This window comes from Sus scrofa, chromosome 6 (assembly GCF_054392235.1).
Source record: "Sus scrofa isolate SSC_HxYL_T2T_F1_AM1 chromosome 6, Sscrofa_HxYL_maternal_Yorkshire_Landrace_v2.0, whole genome shotgun sequence".
Lineage (NCBI taxonomy): Eukaryota > Metazoa > Chordata > Mammalia > Artiodactyla > Suidae > Sus > Sus scrofa.
In genome coordinates this window covers 13,492,352-13,516,913 of record NC_139388.1, presented here as the reverse complement: position 1 = coordinate 13,516,913, position 24,562 = coordinate 13,492,352, and the positions used below count along the sequence as shown (strand labels likewise).

At 44.6% G+C, this 24,562-nt stretch overlaps 1 protein-coding gene across 13 annotated transcripts in view; it reads right to left on the bottom strand.

The window, feature by feature from the left end:
- The window catches only part of WDR59 (WD repeat domain 59), a 107,896-nt gene that overhangs the window by 4,446 nt on the left and 78,888 nt on the right, over nucleotides 1–24,562 (bottom strand). For 3 of the 13 annotated variants that reach the window (XM_084959603.1, XM_021093785.2, XM_084959600.1), the window contains one exon: nucleotides 16,477–17,293. In XM_084959603.1, the coding sequence (XP_084815729.1) occupies nucleotides 17,058–17,293 (236 nt within the window). In that variant the 3' untranslated portion in view covers nucleotides 16,477–17,057. The other 10 variants (XR_014805457.1, XR_014805458.1, XM_084959602.1 and 7 more) reach the window with 7 other exon arrangements.

The window sequence follows — 24,562 nt, the reverse complement described above, 5'->3', positions numbered from 1 at the left end:
TTTTTTTTGTATCGTCTCCCGACCACACTGGCAGCAGCTCACCTTTCAGACACAAAGAAGCTCCTCGAGATTATTTCCCTAAGCAGAAATACTCCAAGTTATGTTATACCCACGCCATGTGAAAACCATTAGAATCATTTTATTTCCCCCCTCCCTACACTATACTGAGCTGAACTCTACCTCCTTGAAACTTGTTTCCATTAATCCTGCTTTTTGACTGTCAGTTACAGAATCAATCTAATTTATTTTCAGCCATTGACGTCTGTGGTCCATGTCTTGCCTTTGTTTTTGTTTTTTTTTCTTAAATGGCCACATCCATGGCATATGGAAATTCCCAGGCCAGGGATTCAGAGACACACCTGCAACCTACGCAGCCACTGTGACAACTCTAAATCCTTCAGCCCACTGCACCGGGCCAGGGATTAAACCCATGCCTCTACAGCAACCCAAGGCACTGCATTTGGATTCTTAACCCACTATGCCACAGTGGGAACTCCCCCATGTCTTTCCTTTCTTTCTTTTTTTTTCTTTTTTTCTTTTTAGGGCCGCACCCACAGCATATGGAAGTTCCTGGGCTAGGGGTCGAATCAGAGCTGCAGCCGCCAGCCTACACCACAGCCACAGCCACCTGGCATCTGAGCCTCCTCTGCCACCTATACCACAGCTCATGGCAACACTGGATCCTTAACCCACTGAGCAAGGCCAGGGATCGAACCCGCGTCCTCAGGGATACTCATCAGGATCATAACCTGCTGCGCCACAGTGGGAACTCCTTATTTCACACAGTTTCTAAAATTTTTCACCACTTTGCTTATTCTTTTTTTTTTTGTCTTTTGCTATTTCTTGGGCCGCTCCCGCGGCATATGGAGGTTCCCAGGCTAGGGGTTGAATTGGAGCTGTAGCCTCCGGCCTACACCAGAGCCACAGCAAAACGCGGGATCCGAGCCGTGTCTGCAACCTACACCACAGCTCACGGCAACGCCGGACCCTTAACCCACTGAGCAAGGCCAGGGACCGAACCCGCAACCTCATGGTTCCTAGTCGGATTCGTTAACCACTGCGCCATGACGGGAACTCCTGCTTATTCTTTGCATATCATTCTGGAGTTCCCGTTGTGGCACAACAGAAATGAATCCAACAAGGAACCATGAGGTTGCGGGTTCGATCCCTGGCCTTGCTCAGTGGGTTAAGGATCTGGCATTTCCGTGAGCTGTGATGTGGGTCACAGACGAGGCTCGGATCTGTCATTGTTGTGGCTCTGGCGTAGGCTGGCAGCTACAGCCTGATTCGACCCCCTAGCCTGGGAAACTCCATATGCCTCGGGTGCAGTCCTAAAAAGCAAAGTAAATAAATAAATAAATAAATAACAATATACGGTTCTTTTAAAAATGCCCCTGAGGAGTTCCAACTCAATCCCTAGCAGGGGAACGTCCATATGCTGCAAATGTGGCCTAGAAAAGCAAAAAAACAAAACAAGCAAACAAAATTCCCTGAATTAAACAGAATGATCCCCACGTGGACTGATAAAGTGGCACAAACAGGGCTGTCACCTCTCCGCATTCTAACAATGACGTGTGAGATGTCGCCGACTTTGGGGCCATAAATGCACATTATTGGCCCGCTCAGGAGTAACCAGGGAGCTAAACACTCTCGGTCTTTTTCGTGTGAACTCTCTCATCCTACACACCTACAGTTAATTGTTCCAAAACAACCGAAGACGTTTTAGTCATCCTGCATAAAACGTATCTTTTTAGTTTTCCTCTGTGACCACAATTTGTTTTTTAATCTTGATTTGATGCAGTTATCCAACACGTAAATTGTACATCTCGGCTCTGTTTCACTGACCAATGTTATATGAATATGCTTTCCCGCGAGCCATCCATCAGGGATCGCCACAGTTCCCCCAGGTAAAGCAACAAGATAGAAGGAAGGAAGTCAGGCTGAAGTAGAGGAAACCTTGGCTTTGAGCCCAGCTTTGTCCTTTCTGTGACCACAATGTCTCCGAGTCTCAGTCTCGCTGATTGTAAAACATACTATGTCCCTGATCAAGTCGGTGTGAAGGTCAATGGTGAAAGTACATAAAAAGATGCACACCTGCCTTCAGGTTAACGTTTTAAATTATTTCACTTTCTCCCTGCTTCAGCTTCTGCCTTTTTTATTTGCTTCTAGATTCGCTGTTGGTAAACTCTTCTGAACCACCCGAGACCAGGCTCCTTGATTTGGTTTGAACACATCGATCTCTATTTATTTATAACCGTTTTTAAACATGCATTTTAAACGTGCATTTTAAAATGCACTTCAAAATTATTGTTAAGGAGTTCCCGTTTGGGCTCAGTAGTTAACAAACCGTCCAAGCATCCATGAGGACTCAGGTTCGATTCCTGACCTCGTTTAGTGAGTTAAAGATCTGGTGTTGCCATGAGCTCTGGTGTAGGTTGCAGACACGGCTCAGATCCCACGTTGCTGTGGCTGTGGTGTAGGCTGGTGGCTACAGCTCCAACTGGACCCCTAGCCTGGGAACTTCCATATGCCTCAGGTGTGGCCCTAAAAAGACCAAAAAAATACGTATATATTATTGTTAAAAGCTCAGGTGTTAGGAGTTCCCATTGTGGCTCAGTGGGTTATGAACCTGACGAGTATCCATGAGGATGCAGGTTTGATCCCTGGCCTCTGGAGCTGTGGTGTAGGTTGCAGACATGGCTCAGATCTGGCTGTGGTGTAAGCAAGCAGCTGCAGCTCCGATTTGACCCCTAGCCTGGGAACTTCCATACGCCATATGTGTGGCCCTGAAAAATAAAATAAAACAAACAAAAGGCTCAGGTTTATCAGCAGTAAGTAAAAAATATTCATAACAAGGTGACGAGCAGGATTTCAAATGGCTTTTCTCTTTTGATGTTATGTCTGTTCAATCATTAGATCGATAGATCTAGATGAATTGTACAGGTGAGCAGATTTTTCATTTCACAACTGGAGAAACAGGTATAGACTAGACTGGATTATCTTTATCCTCAACCCCATTCATGTTTCAGAGCGTTATCAGACTCATCAAATCTAGATCTCTGCTGCCACCTAATGTTCATAAATTCCTCAGCTTTAAAAAGGTAAAAATTCAAGAAGCTCTGTGCTCTGAAAAAACAGCACCTGGAGCTCCTTCAACCATTTCTAGTTCAGTATTTCCAACTCCAAAAAACCCTTTTGTGGGGAAAACAAGAAAGAATGTATCCTTTATTGGTACTGCACAAATATTTAAACCCCATCATACAAAATATTTCCAAAACCCTTACAAAAGGAAAAAAAAATTAAGATACAGATTGGCGCAAGCTGTTGAAAGCCCGCAAGATTTTTCTGGGAAAACTGAAACATTTTCCTAATGGGAAAGAAAATACTCCTTTTTTGGGGGGGGGGGTGGCCACACCCATGGTATGCAGAAATTCCCAGGCCAGGGATTGAACCAGCACCACAGAAGTGATAATGCCAGATCCCTAAGCCACTGAGACACATGGGAACCCCCCAAAATCCACCTATTTTGGGTACCAATGTTGATTTTTTTTTTCTCTCTTTCTTCCATTTCTGGTCTCTATTAGGTAAAGAAGAAAAAACACAGAGACAGTTGGGATTGTTCTCAGTCAATGATTCTAAATGAAGAGAGTGGCAGAAGAAGGTCATATCTGGTCTGGCCCCAGGCCTTTAAACCAGAGTTACTCCCAGTTTAGACACAAAGGCATCTAGCAGTGTGGGCCAGTGTGTGGCAGCCAAACTTTTAATCTTCTGAAAGCACTGGGGGTGAGGGAGAAAGCTTTCCTGCATGGCAATCCAGAGCTGTGATAGCAGAGCTGAGCGCAGAGAGAAAGAAGATGCCATCTCCATCCAATCTCCTTATTCTTGATTGTATCTCAGCTTAATTTAGTAAGATAAAGGTAGTAACAAGAAAGAAAAGAGGAGTTCCCACCATGGCCCAGTGGATAACAAACCCAACTGGTATCCATGATGACAGGTTCAATCCCTGGTCTCCCTCGGTGGGTGAAGGCTCTGGCCTTGCCCTGAGCTGTGGCGTAGGCTGGCAGCTGCAGTTCTGATTCGACCCCACGCCTGGAAACCTCCATATGACTCGGGTGCAGCCCTAAAGACAAAAGACACAAAAAAGGAAAAAGAGGAGTTCCCATCGTGGCGCAGTGGTTAACAAATCCAACTAGGAACGATGAGGTTGCAGGTTCGGTCCCTGGCCTTGCTCAGTAGGTTAAGGATCCGGCGTTGCTGTGAGCTGTGGTGTAGGTTGCAGATGCAGCTCAGATCCTGCGTTGCTGTGCTGTGGTGTAGGCCTGCGGCTGCAGCTCTGATTCAACCCCTAGCCTGGGAACCTCCATATACTGCAGGAGTGGCCCTAGAAAAGGCAAAAAGACGACAGACCAAAAAAAAAAAAAAAAAAAAAAGGAAAAAGAAAGAAGAGGAGTTTCTATTGTGATGCAGCGGAAATAAATCTGACTAGTATCCATGAGGAGAGAAGGTGGGGGTTCAATCTCTGGCTCGCTAGGTGGGTTAAGGATGTGGCATTGCTGTGGTATAGGTCGAAGATGTGGTTCAGATCCCAGCGTTGCTATGGCTGTGGTGTAGGCTGGCAGCTACAGCTCTGATTCGACCCCTAACCTGGGAACTTCATATGCCTCGGTGCGGCTCTAAAAACAAAGGAGGGAAGGAAGGAAGGGAGGGAAGGAAAAAAAAAAGACAGTCTCTTCAAAAGTGGTGCTGGGAAAACTGGAATGCTACATGTAGAAGAATGAAATGAGAACACTCTCTTATACACACAAAAATAAACTCAAAATATATTAAAGATCTAAACATGAAGCCAGATGCTATAAAACTCCTAGAGGAAAACACAAGCAGAATACTCTCTGACATAACCTGCAACAGTATCTTTTTTGATCCACCTCCTACAGTAATGAAAATAAAAACAAAAATAAACAAATGAGGAGTCCCCGTCGTGGCTCAGTGGTTAACAAATCTGACTAGGAACCACGAGGTTGGGGGTTTGATCCCTGGCCTCACTCAGTGGGTTAAGGATCTGGCGTTGCTGTGGCTCTGGTGCAGGCCGGCGGCAGTAGCTCCAATTCGGCCCCTAGCCTGGGAACCTCCATATGTCTCAGGAGCAGCCCTAGAAAAGGCAAAAAGACAATGAATAAATAAATAATAAATAAATAAACAAATAACACCTAACTAAAAGCTTCTGAACAACAAAGGAAACCACAAAAAAATCAAAAGACAACCCATGGAATGAGAAAATATTTGCAAGTGAAGTGACTGACAAGGGGTTAATCTCCAAAATACATAAATAACTCGTGTAGCTTTATATCAAAAAAGAGAACCACCCAATCAAAAAATGGTTGGAAGATCTAAACAGACATTTCTCCAAAGAAGACAGACAGATGGCCACAAAGCATCTGAAAACATGTTCCACATCACGAATTACTAGAGAAATGCAAATGAAAACTGCACTGAGGTGTTACCTCACACCAGTCAGAATGGCCACCATCAAAAATCTATGGACAGTAAATGCTAGAGAGGGTGTAGAAAAAAGGGAACTCTCCTAACACTGCTGGCAGGAATGTCAATTGGTGCAGTCACTGTGGAGAAGAGTATAGAGGTTCCTTAAAAAACTAAATATAGAACTACCATATAATCTAGCAATCCTACTCCTGGGCATATATCTGGAGAAAACCATAATTAAAAAGATATACACACCCCAGTGTTCACTGCAGCACTATTTACAACAGGCAAGAGATGGAAGCAGCCTAAATGTCCATTAACAGAGGAATGGATAAAGAAGATGTGGTACATATATACAACGGAATATTACTCAGCCATAAAAAAGAATGAAACAATGCCGTTTGTAGCAACATGGATGGACCTAGAAATTATCATAATAAGTGAAATAAGTCAGACAGAAAAAGACAAATACCATGATATCACTTATATGTGGAATCTAGTAAGAATGATATAAAAGAACTTATTCCAAAAAAAGAAACGGACTCAAAAGATTTCAAAACCAAACTTATGGTCCCCAAAGGGAAAACGCTGAGGGGGGTGGGATGGATTGGGAGGTTGGAACTGGCATCTACGCTCTACTATATGTGGAACAGATGAGTAACAAGGACCTACTGTACAGCACAAAGAAATCTACTCAATCCTCTGCAGGTGCCTATGTGGGAAAAGAATCTGAAAGGGAATGGATATACGTATAGTGCTACGTATAACCGGTTCACTTGGCTGTACACCTGAAAAATAACACATTATAAGTCAACTCTACTCCAGTAAAATTAGTAGTAGTAGTAGCAGTGTTGCTTTTTAGGGCTGCACCCGCAGCATGTGGAGCTTCCCAGGCTAGGAGTCGAATTAGAGCTACAGCTGCTGGCCTATGTCACAGCCACAGCAATGCAGCATCGGAGCCGCCTCTGCGAACTACACCACAGCTCACACCACCGCCAGATCCCTGACCTACTGAGCAAGGCCAGGGATCGATCCCGCATCCTCATGGATACTAGTCACAGTCATATTCGTTTCTGCTACGCCACCAAAGGAAGTCCTAAAATTCTATTTTAAAAGGCGGTAATAAGAGATTGTTAGGAGAGTTATGTTACTGTTAAGAACCATATATTTATGAAAGAAGGGAGAGAGGGATACTTGTGTCTGTGTTTTTCTTACCTTCCTTCTAGTCCTGTCTGGAAGGTTTATCCACGGCCCTTCCCAAACACAAACAGGCGTCCTCCCCGGAGGCAGCACTGGGGATTTCTGACAGCTGGTTCGGAGGTAATTACCAGACTCCCAGGTTTAGTTGTGTATTTTCTTTTTTCTTTTCTTTTCTTTCTTTTTTTTTTTTTTTTTTTTTTGCCTTTTTGCCATTTCTTGGGCCACTCTCTCGGCATATGGAGGTTCCCAAGCTAGGGGTAGAATCGGAGCTGTAGCCACCGGCCTACACCAGAGCCACAGCAACGCGGGATCCGAGCCACATCTACAACCTACACCACAGCTCACAGCAACGCCAGATCCTTAACCCACTGAGCAAGGGAAGGGACCGAACCCGCAACCTCATGGTTCCTAGTCGGATTCGTTAACCACTGCGCCACGACGGGAACTCCTGTGTATTTTCTTATTTTTTTAATTAACCAATGAATTTTATTACTTTCATAGCTGTACAACAATTATCACAACCAAATTTTATAGCATTTCCATCCCAAACCCTCAGCGCATCCCCCTACTCCAGTGGTGTATTTTCAAAGTGATGGCCAACTTCACATCTGTCATCTATTCCTGAAAGTTTTTCAACCCAAGAATTACTGGAACAGAAGGACAACCACCAGAAGGGAGCAGAGTCAAAGGACTAAAACTGGAGCGACTAGAAAGGCTTATTAATATGCGCTGCTCCCTCGAATGGGGGCAAACCCAGGCTGACCTCAGACATGCCGAGTGCCAGACCCTCCCACCCTCTCCAAAAAGTTCCCACCACTTATGAAAGCACGATGGGTGCTCCTGAGGCAGGCAGCCTGGCCTCACATCTGATCCTGCTCATTTACGGAAAGCCTTGGGCAAGTCCCTTTAACGGCGCCAAGCCTCAACTCTAAACATATCCCACCACCATTAAAGGAAAGACAAAATTCACACACCTGTGGGTGGCATACCAGGGGCTGACAAGGCTAATGAAGGATTTAATCTTGCTCCTTTGTGAAGGAAACTGGAAAATGTCCCTCCAAAATATCCCTCTTTGACATAAGAATCATTTTGAGCTAAAGGCAATGAAGCAGCAAAGGTAGGAAGCACTCTCTGCCCTCCCTCCGTTTGCTTAAAAAGCAAGACATAAATTTACAAAGGTGTCCCTCCCCCCATCTCTACCAAGAAGGATAAAATTAATCACCGTTGTCTCCCTTTAGACCCTTGTGGAGGCATCTACATAACAAACTTTACTAACCAGCCTCTACTACCTTTAGTTTCCCATATATTTGCCTCCCAAAATTTGCTGCCTCGAGGTTCTTCTCCTGTGACTTGTCACATCTCTAAAAATGGACTGTGCTTTGTGCAGATGCCCCATAAGCCTGAATGCTAAGCCACCACTTTGAGTTACTCATCTCTGGGTGCTTGCATGTGTCACATGTGCAGTGATACACAGAAGAAACTTCTATTTACGTTTCTCTTGTTCCTCCTGTCAGCCTGATTTACAGTCTGCTTACTCCAGTTGGAGAACCTAATTTTTTCCCTCCCCTCCACCAGGTAGGATAGAAAAAGTCCATAAGCCCTTGTGCGAGTGGTTGAAACAAGTCCTATGAGCATGAGTCAAGAAAGACTTCAGTTAGGTCCAGGGTGGGACTAGCATGCCCAGGTTGGTGCCCAAAGGTCATAGCCATTTATCAGAACCAATTGTGGTGAATCACAGAATCTGGACTTTTTTTTTTTTAATAAACTTTTTTTGGAAATTATTATAGATTCACACACATTTTAAGAAATAAAATGGAGAATGTGAATGAAATAACGGCATTTGCAGCAACATGGACAGACCTAGAGATGATCACACTGACTGAAGTTCGACAGTGAGACGGGCGTCAGGTGATGCCACTTACGTGGAGAGTCGGAAAAAAAAGGGTATGAAAGTACTTATTTGCAGAACAGAAACAGACTCAGACTTTGAAAAACTTATGGTTACCAAAGGGGACATGGGAAGAGAGGGGTGGACTGGGGGTTTGGGATGAAAATGTTCTAAAATTAAGTTGTAATGATGGTTGCACAACTATAAATAAAAAATTTTTAAAAAGAAATAATATGTAGAAAAATAAATTCAAGCTAATTAAAATAAAAAATTCGGAGGAGTTCCCGCAGAGATGGTGGCATCTCTGGAGCATCGGGACGCAGGTTCAATGCCCAGCCTGGCATAGTAGGCTAGGGGTCTGGTATTGCTGCAGTTGTGACATAGGATGTGACTGAGGCTTGGATCCCTGACATGGGAACTCCATATGCCGAGGGTGGTGGGGCGTGGGGGCAGCCAAAAAAGAAAAAAATAATAAAATTTTCAGAAAAAAAAGAGAGAAGTTCCCATCACGGCTCAGTGGTTAGCGAACCTGACTGGCATCCTTGAGGACTTGGGTTCGATCCCTGGCCTCCATCAGTGGGTTAAGGATCTGGTGTTGCCGTGAGCTGTGGTGTAGGTCACAGACATGGCTCTGATCCAGCACTGCTGTGGCTGTGGCATAGGCCAGCGGCTACAGCTCCCATAGGACGCCAAGCCTGGGAACCTCCATATGCCACAGCTGTGGCCCTAAAAGACAAAAAGACCAAAAAAAAAAAAGAGAGAGAGAAAGAAAGAAAAAGAAATAGAGATACTTTGTGTACCTTTTATCCAGTTTCCGCCAATGGTAACATCTTTTAGTTTCAGAAGTTAATTATGACGTGTCTTGGAGTTCCCGTTGTGGCACAGTGGAAATGAATCTGACTAGTATCCATGAGCATGAGGGTTCGATCCCTGGCCTGGCTTAGTGGGTTGGAGAGCAAGCATTGCTGTGAGCTGTGGTGTAGGTCACACACATGGCTTGGATCCCACGTTGCCATGAACTGTGATGCAGGTCGCAGACATGGCTTGGATCTGGTGCGGCTGTGGCTATGGCGTAGGCCGGCAGCTTCAGCTCCGATTCGACCCCTAGTCTGGGAACCTTCATATGCTGTGGGTGTGGCCCTAAAAAGCAAAAAAAGAAAAAGAAGTTAATTATGATGTGTCTTGATGTGGATTTCTTTGGAAATCCTATTTGGATAATTAATAAATTTAAAAATTTAAAACAAATCTCAGCTCTCAACTAATTAAATCAGTAAGTTTGTGCTTTTCAATAAATATTTGGCAAGTGTGGCCCTTAGTTCCTGGAATGCTATTTTCAGCCCCTATCTTTTTGTGTTTCCTTCTGGAACTAGGATAGTAAAAACGTATCTTTTGTTACTGTCCCTGAGGCTCCGACCTTTTTTTTTTTTCAGTGAAATTTTTCTGTTTAGCTTGGGGAAGTACATTCTATCCTCAAGTTCATCCATTCTATCCTCTGTCATGTCTACTCTACTTTTGACTCAGTTTTATAATTTCCATGCCGTTATTTTTTTATAACGTTCTTTGCTGAGATTTTCTACACCTGTTTCAATAGTTTGTAATCGGTTGTAGAAGCTGTGACAGCTGCTTTAAAATCCTTGTCAACTAACTTTAACATCTGTTCATCTCAGTGTTGATCCGATCGCTATCTTTTCTCATTCAAGTGCAATCGTCCTGGTCAGAGTATGACAGGCCATTTTCGGCTGTATCCTGGACATGTTTGCAGTTGTGAGGAGGCGCTCTATTAGAATCTTGTATTTTTAGCAGACAATCACCCTGCTTAGGTTTAACTTTCGTAAGTGGGCCTGGCCTACTTTTGTGGGCCGTGGTTCCAACGACAATTTAATTCTCAGCGCCTCTGTCGTATTATTTTGGTATGCTTAATTTATCTGGTGCCACTGGGCCTCCCCAGGTCCCTGCTGGTGCTGCCTGTAGGGCCGAAGAAGTTTTCCAGGTGGTAGCCTGCTGCCTGCAGGCAGGTAGGGACAGAGAAGACAAGAGAAAAAGGCTAAGTGCAGTGTAAACTGTGTCACATAACATTTCTTTTTTCTGTATTTGTTTGCATTTTTGTGTGAGAGAAAAGTGTGTGAGCATAGGCCTAAAGCTGTTAACACTGGCTGCTGGGGAAGACGGAGGAAGAGCATTTCTTTCCATGTGTCGTTTCGCCAACTGCAATGAAAACATTTTTTATTATTATTTTTGCTTTTTAGGGCCAGACCTGCAGCAGATGGAGGTCCCCAGGCTAGGGGTCCAATTGGAGCTACGGCTGCTGGCCTGTGTCACAGCCACGGCAACACCAGATCTGAGCCGTGTCGCGACCTACACCACAGCTCACGGCAACACCGGACCCTTAACCCACTAAGTGAGGCCAGGGGTTGAACCCATGTCCTCATGGATCCTAGTCGGGTTTGCTAACCACTGAGACATGACAGGAACTCCCAGAAACTGTTTTTTTAATGCTGAGGGTGAAGTATCGGAGGTCACAGAGGGGCTGTGTTTTAAGTGGCTCGATGGACAAGTATTCGGGTCTCCTCCAAACCTGATGATTTTCTTTACTAGTTAAAGAAAGGAACAGATGACATTATTAGTGGGCGTATCTTTCAAAGCACAGCCAAAGGCTACAACAGGACAAAAAAGGGGACTGAGGACCCAGTTATGGCTACAGCTTCTGAGAAATACACTCGTTTGCCCACTGGACAAAATGCTGAATGAAGTCTTTAGGGGAAACTCTCTCCATAATTTATCATCCATGTTTGATTCTAAAATATCAAGAATTTTATAACATCAAAATATCAAAAGTATCAAGAGACTATACACAGAGACACTAATTATTGTTTGACAGCCACCAAAAGCCTGTGTTCTCAATGACCTGTAATAATGAGTTTTGGATTTTCTTATTTAAGGGAGGAGGGAGAAAGAGTAAAAATTAAAATAGGAGTTCCCGTCGTGGTTCAGTGGTTAACAAACCCCATTAGTATCCATGAGGATGAGGGCTCAATGCTGGGCTTCGCTCAATGGGTTAAGGATCCAGCGCTGCTGGGAACTGTGGTGTAGGTCACAGACGTGGCTCGGATCCCGCGTTGCTGTGGCTGTGGTGCAGGCCAGCGGCTATAGCTCCGATTCGCTCCCTAGCCTGGGAACCTCCACATGCCACAAGTGAGGCCTTCAAAAGACAAAAGGGAAAAAAATAAGCAATAAAAAACCTAAAATTAAAATAGACCAGGTATGGAACCTCACCTACAGTTTATGTTATACATCATTAAGCCAAATATAAGAAAACTGATGAAAGATAGGGCCTTTGATGATAAGATTCATTTAAACACTTCCGTTGGTAATTTTTTAAAAATTAAAACTGCTGCTCTATATTTGTGCCAAATATCCACAATGCAGTCAGTACATTAACAAAAACCAAGGACAGAGTTCCCGCTGTGGTGCAGTGGGTTAAGAATCTGACTGTAGCGGCTCAGGTCGCTGCAGAGGGGCCGGTTTGGTCCCCAGCCTGGCTCAGTGGGTTAAAGATTGCTGGAGCTGTGGTGTAGGTCAGAGCAGTGGCTTGGATTCAGTTCCTGGCCTGGGAACTTCCATAAGCCACAGAAGAAGAAAGAAAGAGAGAAAAGAAGAAAGGAAGGAAAGAAGGAAGGAAGGGAGGGCAGGAGGGAGAGGGAGAGAAAGAAAGAAAGAGAAAGAGGGAGAATGGAAGAGAGAGAGAGAGAGAGAGGGAGGGAGGGAGGAAAGGGAGACGGGGGAGCGCTGGCTTACTTACCACTAAGCCCAGACCCCCTGGCAGAGCTCGGGACCCATGCGGCTCTGATTCCTGCCCTGGTCCCAAACTCCTTTCTCAGCCCAGGTCCACTTTCCACCTGCAAGAAACCATGTTCGGTGCCCCCAAGTACGACGCCTGCCTCTCCATCCCCGGAGTAGCGCTTCCCTGCTCTTCACCACCTGAAGAACACTCCCGCATCCTTAAACTCGCCAAGGCCTCCTTCTCGTCTCTGTCCTCAGCCGGGTGGCTCCTCTCCCCGGCCCCTGCCCACCAGCTCTACATGGTGAAATCATTTACATAAACACTTAAACTCCTACTAAACTCTGAGCTTCAGGAGGATGGAGACCACATTCCACACAGCTCATCTTTGTTCAAGTGCTCATCTGTGCTAAATACTTGGTGCATTAAATCAGACCTTCCTGGGTTGAAGAAAAAAATATCCAATGAGTGACGATGGGGGGAAATCCACGTGCCAGGAATACAGAAGGCCAGTGTGATAGACTTAGGACAGCAGGTTCTAAGGAGAATGAGGAAACCAAGATGGGGGTTATCCTCTGGACTCTCCCGTGGAGTGTGTGTACGAGACCCTAACGCCAGCTCCAATGTGGAGGAAGCTATGAAATGCTGGAACCCCATTTTCTGAGCTGTTTTTCCACAACCAGCAAAAGCAATCCTCTAAGAAATTGTTCTGTTGCACAGAGACGACCGATGGTTCCTCCTTCCCTTCTGCACAAGGGTGGCTAGAGCATCAGTCTTCTGACAAAATGCACGACTCCTGGGAGTTCCCGTCGTGGCGCAGTGGTTAACGAGTCCGACTAGGAACGATGAGGTTGCAGGTTTGATCTCTGGCCTCGCTCAGTGGGTTAAGGATCCAGCATTGCCGTGAGCTGTGTTGTAGGTCGCAGACGCGGCTCGAATCCGGCATTGTTGTGGCAGTGGTGTAGGCCGGCGGCTACAGCTCTGATTAGACCCCTAGCCTGGGAACCTCCATGTGCCATGGGAGTGGCCCTAGAAAAGGCAAAAACACACACACAAAAAATAAAAATGCACAACTCCTGATATTTCCCCAATTTTCCGCTGCCTGAAGCCACCAAAAAGGAGCCAGCTCTCTCCTCAATCCTATCAGCCACCAGGGAAATCAGTGAATAAGTGAAGGGGCATGTGAACTCAGCATCTTCAGACTAAATGCATTTTTTTTTTTTTTTTTGGAGCTTTTCGGGGGCACACTTGCAGCATATGGAGCTTCCCAGGCCTGGGGTCCAATTGGAGCTGTAGCCACCAGCCTACGTCAGAGCCACAGCGACGCCAGATCTCACCCATGTCTGCAACCTACACCACAGCTCATGGCCTCAGCGGATCCTTAACCCACTGAGCGAGGCCAGAGTTTGAACCTGCAACCTCATGGTTCCTAGTTGGATTCGTTTCTGCTGTGCCATGATGGGAAGTCCTAAATGCATTTTTATATTAGATGAAAAATGTTTTAATAATGAGAGCAGGATTGATTCTATCTATGTGGCGTGACACCATCTGAGTTTGAAAGAACACTGAAGACAGGGGCACAAAATCAAGCTGGTGGCCCAGAAGGGTCACCCTTTCCCTCGTTCCTTCCAGGAGGCCCCTAAGAAACTTTCCGTTTCTGATGCACAAAGAAGGCTGCTAGCCCCTGCTTTCCTTGCCAGGCTCAAAGGTACTTTGGAACACAGCTTGTATTATTTTTAAAAACAACCAGAAAAGGATTTAAGTGTTTGTAACAATCTATTTGGAAGTCGAAAGAATATTGATCATGGCCAGCATCCAGACTAAAATATTTCTAAACATGAATATTTTTAAAATATTAGACTTTTGTTCCAGTAACTTGGAATTTTTTTTAAAAAGCACATATTGAATGAAGACAGTATGCAATGTCTTTAAGCATTCAATTTCTTAATGCCCATTATTAAGGGGCTTTAGAAGACAAAGTTCCTATAACACAAAACATCTACTTCTTGTTGGGGACAGACAAGGGCAGATTTTGACATCAGCTTGAGCAGTGGGGGAACAGGCGAAGATTGTTCTCTGCAAATGATGTGATTGCACTGAGAGACACAACAGACCCTTCAGCTCAGGGTAAATTCGTCAAGCTCTTCTGTGGGGTCAACACAAACAAGGGAACAAGAAGCAGTGAACAAACTGGGGTTTCCTTGGCCCCCTCCTTTATCAGCCTCCCATGTACGTACCACACGGAGTTACCCAGCCCACTTGGCAGACAGACTGGCACCTTACCTCGGATCACAGCCCAGGGTTCAACCTTTGCTCCACTGCACGGGATCCAGGCTTTTCTCACGTAATGGTGTTTTGCGCCCTATAACACAAGGATGATGTCCATATGAGCATCATTCGGAACAGGACTTTTTGGTTTTGCTTTTGTTTTTTTTACCACTTTTCATGTTCACATTAAACATACTAAGCATATTTCTGCCAAGCTACGCCGTCTTCCTAGTTAGCTTTTTGTCTTTTTTGGTAGATGCAAACTATTACATTTATTGTTTTTATAGCATTTTTTATTACTCAATTATATTTATAGTTGTACAACGATCATTATAACCCGATTTTATAGCATTTCCATCCCAAACCCATAGCACATCCCCCCAGCCCCCAACCTGTCTCATCTGTTCTGCAAAGAAGTTCATTGTATCCTTTTAGATTCCATGTGTAAGTGAAAGCATTTGATATTGGTGTCTCCTTGTCTGACTGACTTCACTTAGCATGCTAATTTCTACGTCCATCCATGTTGCTGCAAATGCTGTTATTTCTTTCCTTTTAGTGGCTGAGTAATATTCCATCGTGTATATGTACCAGAACAGGACTTCAAAAACGTTCTGACCACAACCTTCTGTAAGAAATCAATTTACCTTGTGATCCATTAGACATGTGCAGGTGTGTGCATGTACGCTTCAAACAAGTTACACAAAACAATGTTTATCCTTACCGGTAAGTTCTGATATTTCTTTTCTTCTCTATTTCATTTTCTTCTTCCTTTTTTTTTTTTTTTTTTTTTTTGGCAATGCCCATGACACATGGATGTTCCTGGGCTAGGTAACAAACCCATGCCTCAGCGGTGACTGGAGCCACAGCAGTGAAAATGCTGTAGATCCTTAACTTGCTGAGCCACCAAGGAACCTCCTCTATTACACCTCTTAAAAATTCTGTAGAAAATACAAAAAAATAAAAATAAAATAAAATGGAGTTCCCGTTGTGGCTCAGTGGTTAATGAATCTGACTAGGAACCATGAGGTTGCGGGTTCGATCCCTGGCCTTGCTCAGTGGGTTAAGGATCCGGTGTTGCCGTGAGCTGTGGTGTAGGTCGCAGACGCGGCTCGGATCCCGCGTTGCTGTGGCTCTGGCCTAGGCCGGCGGCTACAGCTCTGATTCGACTCCTAGCCTGGGAACCTCCATATGCCGTGGGAGTGGCCCTAGAAAAGGCAAAAAAACAAAAAAAAACAAAAAAAAAAATTCTGGGCTTTATCCACTAGGTTGATTTCACCATCTATTAATGGGTCCAGCCCTGTAGTTTAAACACAGTTGATGTACACTTTCGTATTTTGAGAAATGGAGTTCCATTTCTTAAGCTAATCATTTTGGAAGTATAAAATTCTAAGAAAGAAATATAATTTCAGTCGAAATAACAAAAAGAAGACTTCTCTTTCCTGGCACATACAAAGTGGGAAGCTTTGAGAATCACTCTGAAGAACTCGTGAACAGATAAATACGGGTCAAACCCCCAAGGAAGGAGCCCAAGGAAGAATGAAGTCGTGTCCTGGAGCCCAGCCAAGCTAAGCAGCAGCAACGGGGCCCTCTCACAGCAGTGCTGTCGCGTAATCTCATTTCCCGTTTGCTAAAATAAATTATCTTTAAAAACTCTCAGGGTTGGGAAGAACCTTAAATGTTCAATTCTATTTTCCCCTGTCAGATGACAAAAGCAAAGCACCATTTCCTTTGGGGGGAAAAAAAAAATCTGAACACTGACTTGGGTCCCATCCCAAAGAGTTAATTTCAATTAGAAGTAGAATTAAAAAAAAAAAAAAAAAAGAAGATTCTTTAAAATGTCGTTCAACTTCCTCATTCCTTATTTTTTCAAATGATTATTAGAATTTTATTCTCCAAGGGGGAGCAGCTAGAAGTAACAAACAAACAAAAAAAATACATCTTAAGGATCCTTAAGTACATTACATATTTATAATTTGTTTCGTATTTTAAAAGGCCACATTCCATCCGTTCATTAAATGCACCAACTTATGTCATAGGCCCATTTGTCAACTCAATTAGTCCACTGTCCTTTGGTTCAGGAGACTGTCCTTTGCAGCCGACCTTGGTCTCTGTGATGACAACAGAAAGGATGCTGTTTCGTGGTTTAAAGTTAATATCATAAAGGTAAACACAGCTCTGGAGGCAGGTGCTTTTCTCCAAGGAAACTTCCAGCTGTCTGCGCAGCGCTGCACATCTGCCTGTGTCCTCCTCCACCGCCACCCACCTCACCGCCACCCGCAAAGGAGAAGGCAAAGGCTCATGAGCAGCTGGCGCCGTGTCACCACAGAGGGGGACATGTCCTGGTCTAGCTGGAGGTGGCTTCTGGAGCCTCTCTCCTGGCAGAGCTGTCACGGCAGTGACGGGGTCCTCTGGGATTTCCAACAACTCCCCAGGGCCAGAAGCTCAGAAAGTGCTTTCAAGCAGGCAGTGGCACCCACACCCGGTGGGACACACCTCCTGGGTCCGAAACCATTCCATCATGTGGCTGGTGTGTCCCCCATGCCCGCAGGTCAGGCAGAAATTGGATGAGCCCCGCACGGCCACGTGGCAGATGGCGCACTGGAAGGTGAAGCCTTTGCAGATGGCACACTGCGTGCCCCGGACCTCACTCCGGCAGTGGCTGCAGTACACGCCGAACTCTGGAGGGGGGGAAATGGCCAAAAAGAGAGACACGATGAGTTTCCTTCTGCAAAAGAGAACTGCACTTTGTAAGCTAAGAAAGATGCACTCTCTTTGGGATTCTGGAGGATCCTACCAGACCGTTTTGTTTCAATGGCAGAACCCCTTCGACAGTCTCACTCAGTCTTATTTATACAGAGGAGCTTCTGCACCGCAGGGCAGGGCGCAGGCAGAGGGTGTGGCAGGCGCCTGGCCCTCTGAGGCCCTGGGTCGGAACCCCCGGAGCTTGCAATCGTGGCGGCTGCATCTTGTTCTCTTCCCACCCCAACAGCTACGAGGCCTGGCGCAGCTAGGGGGCCGTTAACAAACGTCTGCTCAAAGTACTGATGGACTCAGTCCACACCCAGCGGGAGCTGGCCGGTCTTACAGTCTCTTCCCTACCTGCCTGCCAGTGACCCAGACGGACAGAGTCAGGACACGGCAGTGCAGGGGAAAGCGGTCAGAATCGCCCAGCTCCACTGGTCCCCAGCTTCCTCTGCATGTTCCAGTCTGCTTCGGCCACAGCCCTGAGTCCAGGCAGCCCACGCTGACTGCCCAGTCCCGGGATCATCCCCTGATGTCCTGGAGGCCCTCCCCTCCCTCCACGATGCCACCCTCCCACGTGCTCCAGTGATCTTCCCGGAATGGTGCCCTAACCAAACCCCACTGCCTCTCAGCCTCCAAAGGAAAGCCCGTTTCTGTCTTAAGTTCTAAGGATGGAGGAGCAGGAGCCGAATTACTGCACATTATGAAAGCCTTTGGTTTATGTTCCCATTAAAAACTGATTTGTTTATATTCCTTAAATTTCCTGTACTAGCTTTATTGGTTTGGTAAGATTCAACATTTAAAACTGTAGAAGTGTAAAAAGAGTGTGTTCAAGGAATTTGAAATATAGTAACGTGTCTTTTTAAAAGGGTTGTTCTTTGGCACTTGAGATAACTGTAAATGTAAACTTAATTATTCTTAATTTCTATGAGTAAAATGATTAAAATATCATCTCTCTGAAAAACTGAATCTATCATTAGTAATCGTGTTTGTTTTTAGTGTGTCACTTAAACATAATTTTAGTATCCTTATTAACTCTAAGACCTTGAACTAATATTTCATTTAACTAATGAATTATTTTTGGGGTTGTGGACAATTTCTAAATGGATATAAATTTCCAAAGATACAAAATACAATAAAACACTAAGTCACTGTGCATGATCTTAATGTTTCTCTCTGGCCTCGTACTGCTACACATAATGAAATGACCACTAGTTAACAGTCAGGAAGAATGTGTGATCACTCTGTGCCTTGCTGGTGAACACGCTAACTTTTCCCACTCTCAGAAGTACCAAGGGGTGCGAAATGTGTTCACAATCACTTAGACCTGTACAGTCTCCAGAGACTGAACCAAGAAGAAAGAGAAATATCAAAAAGGCCAATTACCAGTAATGAAATCAAAGTAGTAATTTTAAAACTCCCAACCAACCAAAGTGCAGGACTAGAGGGCTTCACAGGTGAATTCTACCAAACATTCAGGGGAGAGGTAACACTTACCCTTCTCAAACGATTACAAAAAATTACAGAGGAATCAACACTCTGTAATTTACAATAATACCCTGGTACCAAAATCAGACAAAGATATCACAGAAACAGAAAATTACAGGTCAATATCACAGAGGAACGTAGATGCAAACATCTTCAACAAAATATTTGCAAACTAATCCAACAATACATTAAAAGGATCATACAACATGATCAAGTGGAATTTATCCCAGGGACTCAAGGATTTCCAAATATCCGGAAATCAATAACATGATACAACACGTTATCACACAGAAGAATAAAAATCATATGACCAGAGTTCCCATCATGGCTCAGCGGAGACAGATCTGACTAGCATCCATGAGAACACACGTTCGATCCCTGGCCTCAATCAATGGGTTAAGATTTCAGTGTTGCCATAAGCTGTGGTGTAGGTCGCAGACTCAGCTCAGATCTGGCTTAGCTGTGGCTCTGGTGTAGGCCGGCGGCTACGGCTCTAATTAGACCCCTAGTCTGGGAACCTCTATATGCTGTGGGTGCGGCCCTAAAAAGACAAAAAAAAAAAAAAAAAAAAAGAAAGAAAGAAAGAAAAAGAAAACCATGTGACTGTATCAACAGATGCAGATCAGGAGCAAGATAAGGATGCCCACTCCCGTGACTTTTGTTCAAAATAGTACTGTAAATCCTAGCCACAGCAATCAGACATGAAAAAGAAATAAAAGGAATCCAAACTGGGAAGGAAGAAGCAAAAATGTCACTATCTGCAGATGACATGGCACCATTCACAGAAAATCCTAAAGACACCATCAGAAAACTACTAGAGCTCATCAAAGAATTCAGTAAAGTTGCAGGATATAAAATTAAAATACAGAAATCTCTTGCACTGCTATATACTAATAACAAACTATCAGAAAAAGAAATTAAGGAAACAATTCCATTTACATCACATCAAAAAGAATAAAATATCTAGGAATAGACCAACCTAAGGAGATAAAAGACCAGTACTAAGAAAACTAAGGCATGGATGAAAATCACCAAGCTGTCAAGTGCCTTTCATAGGAACACTGACAAACTTGGGGATCTTGGGGAAGGAGGCAGACAACCACAGGCATAGCCTCTGAAGCTGAAATCTGGTAGAGGCAAAATGGATCATTCTTGGTTCCTAAAAGAAAAACTAATAAGAACAATAAAAATAGTGCTGGTACATGGAACAATCAAATTACGATTCCCAAGGCTTTAGGAAACCTCCAAGCAGAAGAGAACTCCAAAGGCTTAGCATCACATAGTTCTAGTTATGTTAACCATGTAGAAGAGCTGAGTGTGTCAACTAACATTATATGGTCAGTGAGACACTAACATCATATGCTGTCACTTACATGTGGAATCTAAAAAAAGGATACAATGAACTTCTATGCAGAACAGATACTGACTCACAGACTTTGAAAAACTTATGGTTTCCAAGGAGACAGGTTGGAGGGTGGGGAGAAGGGCTGGGGGTCTGGGATAGAAATGCTATAAAACTGGGTTGTGATGACTGTTGTACAACTATAAATGTAATAAAATCCACTGAGTAAAAAAAAAATAATAATAAACTAACATCACATCACATGTATGTAAATAAAACCAGCCAGGTAAAGAAGACATTAAATTAATAAACCCAAACAGAAAATGGCTGGGTAAAATTTTGGTGAGCAGTTCTGCACCCCTGGGGCAGGAATTGGGGGTGAGGGCTGCAACATTCTCGGCCACCATTCTGACCTGGCAGATGACTGAATATCATTTAATTCTTCATATCTTATGTTTCATCTCTCTGACTGTACTATAGACTTGCCCATACTCCGTGGTAAAACATACCTCAGTGGTAAAAACAAAAACAAAAGTCACCTTTCATATGGAGATTTTCTGAAGAAAGGATATTCTGTTGAGCATTATCCCCTCAAAATAAATGACGTCTTGAGTCTTTCTATATCTATAAATATCTAATCCCCTAAATGAAAACAACGTTATTCCTCAAATCTTGCCACCAATACGGGATGACCCTGGTGGATGTGCTACGTCCAAGAGGAAAATGCTGGTCCTTCCATCAGGATGGGACCGGCTTACATCCTCATCATATTCAATACTCGCCGTGTCCTGTGTTTGGACAGTCTGACTCTTCCAAAGGAAAAACTTTAAGGATGAAACACATAATGTTTTTGTCTATGACTCCTTCACAATCCACCCCATTCCCACTTTTAAACATTTTGTGATATTCTTTGTAATGGTTCTAGGACATGCTGTTCATTCTTTTTGTTTGGCTTTGGGCCACGCCCATGGCACAGAGAAGTTCCCAGGCCAGGAACTGAGCCTGTGCCGAAGCAGTGACGAGTCACTGCAGTGACAACGCTGAATCCTTAACCCACTGCACCACCACAGAACTCCTATTCTTTTTTTTTTTTTTGTCTTTTTTGCCTTTTTAGGGATGTGCCCATGGCATATGGAAGTTCCCAGGCTAGGAGTTGAATCAGTGCTGCAGCTGCCGGCCACAGCCACAGCCAGCAATGTGGGATCCAAACCCCGTCTTCAATCTACACCACAACTCACGGCAACGCCAGGTCCCCAACCCACTGAGGGAGGCCAGGGATTAAACCCACATCCCCATGGATTCTAGTCGGCCTCATCACTGTCTGTCAAATTGGGAAGTCCCCAATCTTCTTGAAAATCATTTAAGTCTTCATAAACTTATGTTTCATCTCTCTGATTGGATTACAGACTTCCTGAACCACCCCCTTCCCAAACCACATCTTGCAGTTCTTTGTCCAGCCCACAGAACCCAGCAGACCTTGGTAATAGATTTCAATAAAAGTCTAGCGGGCTGATGGATTGTCACAGCAGTTACATATCTCTGTGATTCATTTATTTGCCTGAAAACTAATTTTAAAAGACAAATTGCTCCAGGCCATCATTAACTTCTCCCAGATACACTTTCATGCATGAAGATACTCTGAAAAATACATTACCCAAATGGGATTTTGTATCTGCATTTCTTCACGTGCACTCACCATATCTGGTCCATGTTAAAATGATCCTTGTTATCCAGTATTTAAGTCTATGTATTACTTTGGTTTGTTTTTTTAAAGTGAAACCACGGGTCAGATGACTTAAAGAGTCAAATTATTCTATACATCATATTACCAAAACCAGCATTCCCTTCCATCCCAACTTCCATCACTCTCTGGAAGAAATTCTTCCAACCTACTTAACTGTTTCTTCTGTTTTTATCTTTCTACCTCCTCAACATGTTTATAAAGCTACTTCTTAGTGGTCACATTTAAGCACTACTGACTTTCCGCGATGGAAATGCTTTCACTCCCCAACCGGCCTCACCTTCCACCTGTCCCTCATCTTCCCCACACGGTTCTGTTACCATTTGGTTGGATCAGTATCATTCTACCATTATTTCTCTAGGTAAAAATTACTCAAGCCAAGCCATGTACCACGATGAAGAGTTTTAAGTTTTCTAAAGAGTGACAGGAAAGACACATATAGAGTGGCCTGAAGACGCAGATTTCTGAGCTCCTCCAGACCCCACTGAAGTGTCTGTAGAGAGCTTTTCTTTCTTCTTTTTTTTTCCTAGGGCCGAATCCACAGCATACGGAAGTTCCCAGGCTAGGGGTGCAACTGGAGCTATAGCTGCCAGCCTACACCACAGCTGGCCGCGGCAACATCAGATCCAAGCCGTGTCTGCAACCTGCGGCAACGCCAGATCCTTAACCCCTTCTCTCATGGTTAAGGAACTGGCCCGAGTCGTGGTTCCCAGCCAGATTCGTTTCCGCTGCATGACAGGAACTCCCGTACAGAGCTTTTCTGAAAAGGCGCAATTGTGAAGGAGAAGTAATGCTGGCAATAAAATTGTGGACCTGGGCGTCAGCTAGGTTCGTGGCAGCTGATTTTAGAGGGAGAAAGCTGAATCCCGAGCTGGAGGCGGAAAAACAGTAAATGGACATGACAGAGTCCCCAAATGGCTCAGGAGTTAGTGTTACCCGGTCCGTCTTCACGTGGCACGGAGGTAAGATCCGAAACAGGAGTATTTTGTGATGGCTTTGCTGGGGTCCCCAGGTCCCCCCTCCTAGTCTGCAGAGCAATTATTATTCTTCCTCTGCTCCAGCCAAGAGCTGGAAGTTCATCCTCCAGAAAAGGAGAGCACATTTCCCAATAAAGGGGCTGCAAGTCGCTAGCAAACAAATGAGGAAAGACCCACAGTTAAAGAGAAGATCCTAGAAGCTTCTAGAGGGAGAAAACAGGTCACACATAAAGAATAAGGAATGTGGAGTTCCCTTTGCGGCTCAGCAGTTAACGAACCCAAACTAGGATCCATGAGGATGTGGGTTCGATCCCTGGCCTCGCTCAGTGGGTTAAGGAGACGGCTTTGCTGTGAGCCGTGGTGTAGGTCTCAGATGAGGCTCAGAGCCCACATTGCTGTGGTTGTGGTACAGGCGAGCAGCAACAGCTCTGATGAGATCCCAGCTAGCTTAGGAACCTCCGTATGCCGCAGGTGCATCTCTAAAACGCAAAAGAATTGAAAAATTTAAAAAAATTAAAAGAATAAGGAATATGGATGGCCTCATGCTTCTCAGGAGCAGGGAACTAGACAGTAACAGTGCAGCAGCGCTTTACCCCTCAAGAAAATGCTCCTCTTTCAATCTCCTAGGATCCTAACTGAGAATTTTGCACCCAGATGATCCGCAAAGTGTGAAAGTAAACCTTCAGCCTATCTGAGGAGGAGGAGTGGGTTCAGTCCGGGGAACCAGGGCTGCGGGATGGTAATGAGGGGAGAGGCACCTGACAGACCCAGAGATGGACCGGTCCAGGTTGGAGCTTCAGGGCATTGTCTCCAAGAAGAAAAGATCAAGAAATTATCTAGTGTATTTCAGTATTCAGTGTATTTATAGAAGATTCAGATGTTTGGAGATGAATTAGCATTCTATATGTAGCTAAGAACAAACAAACAAACCAAAAAACCCACGGCTAATTCTTTTAAAAACAAAATATGCAAGAAAGAAAGGAAGTCATTGAGTTACCTTTGTGGCTCAGCGGTTAACGAACCTGACTAGGATCGAGGAGGACGCGGGTTCCACCCCAGGCCTCGCTCAGTGGGTCAATGATCTGGCGTTGCCGTGAGCTGTGGGGTGGGTCACAGATGTGGCTCGGATCTGGTGCTGCTGTGGCTGTGGCTCCAACTCAGCCCCTAGCCTGGGAACCTCCATATGCTGCAGGTGCAGCCCTAAAAAAGAAAAAAGAAAAGCTCTGTACAGGCACTTCAGTGGGGTCTGGAGGAGAGCGGAAATTAATGCATCTTCAGGCCACTCTTTCTATGTATCTTCCCTGTCACTCTTTAGAAACCTTAAAACTCTTTCTCTCAGCTTCTTTGATAACACAGTCTTGCTTTTCCTCAAAACGCATTGCTATCTCTTTCCAAGTCTGTTTCCGGTTCTTCCTCCAAGACTGAAGCTCCACGTCCTGGTTTCTCTCTTGGCCCAGAGGGAGTGGGTCTCTCCGCCTGCTCCCCCCATACTCTTCCGCCCCACCCCCGCTCCCAGGTAAAGGCATTCATTCTCACAGCGTGAACAGCACCATGTGCTGAAGATTCCCGAATTCCTAGTCTTAGCCCTAAAAGCTCCTTTAATTAAGCTCCAGACGCACATCCAATTGCCTACAGGATTTCTACAGTCTCAACCTCG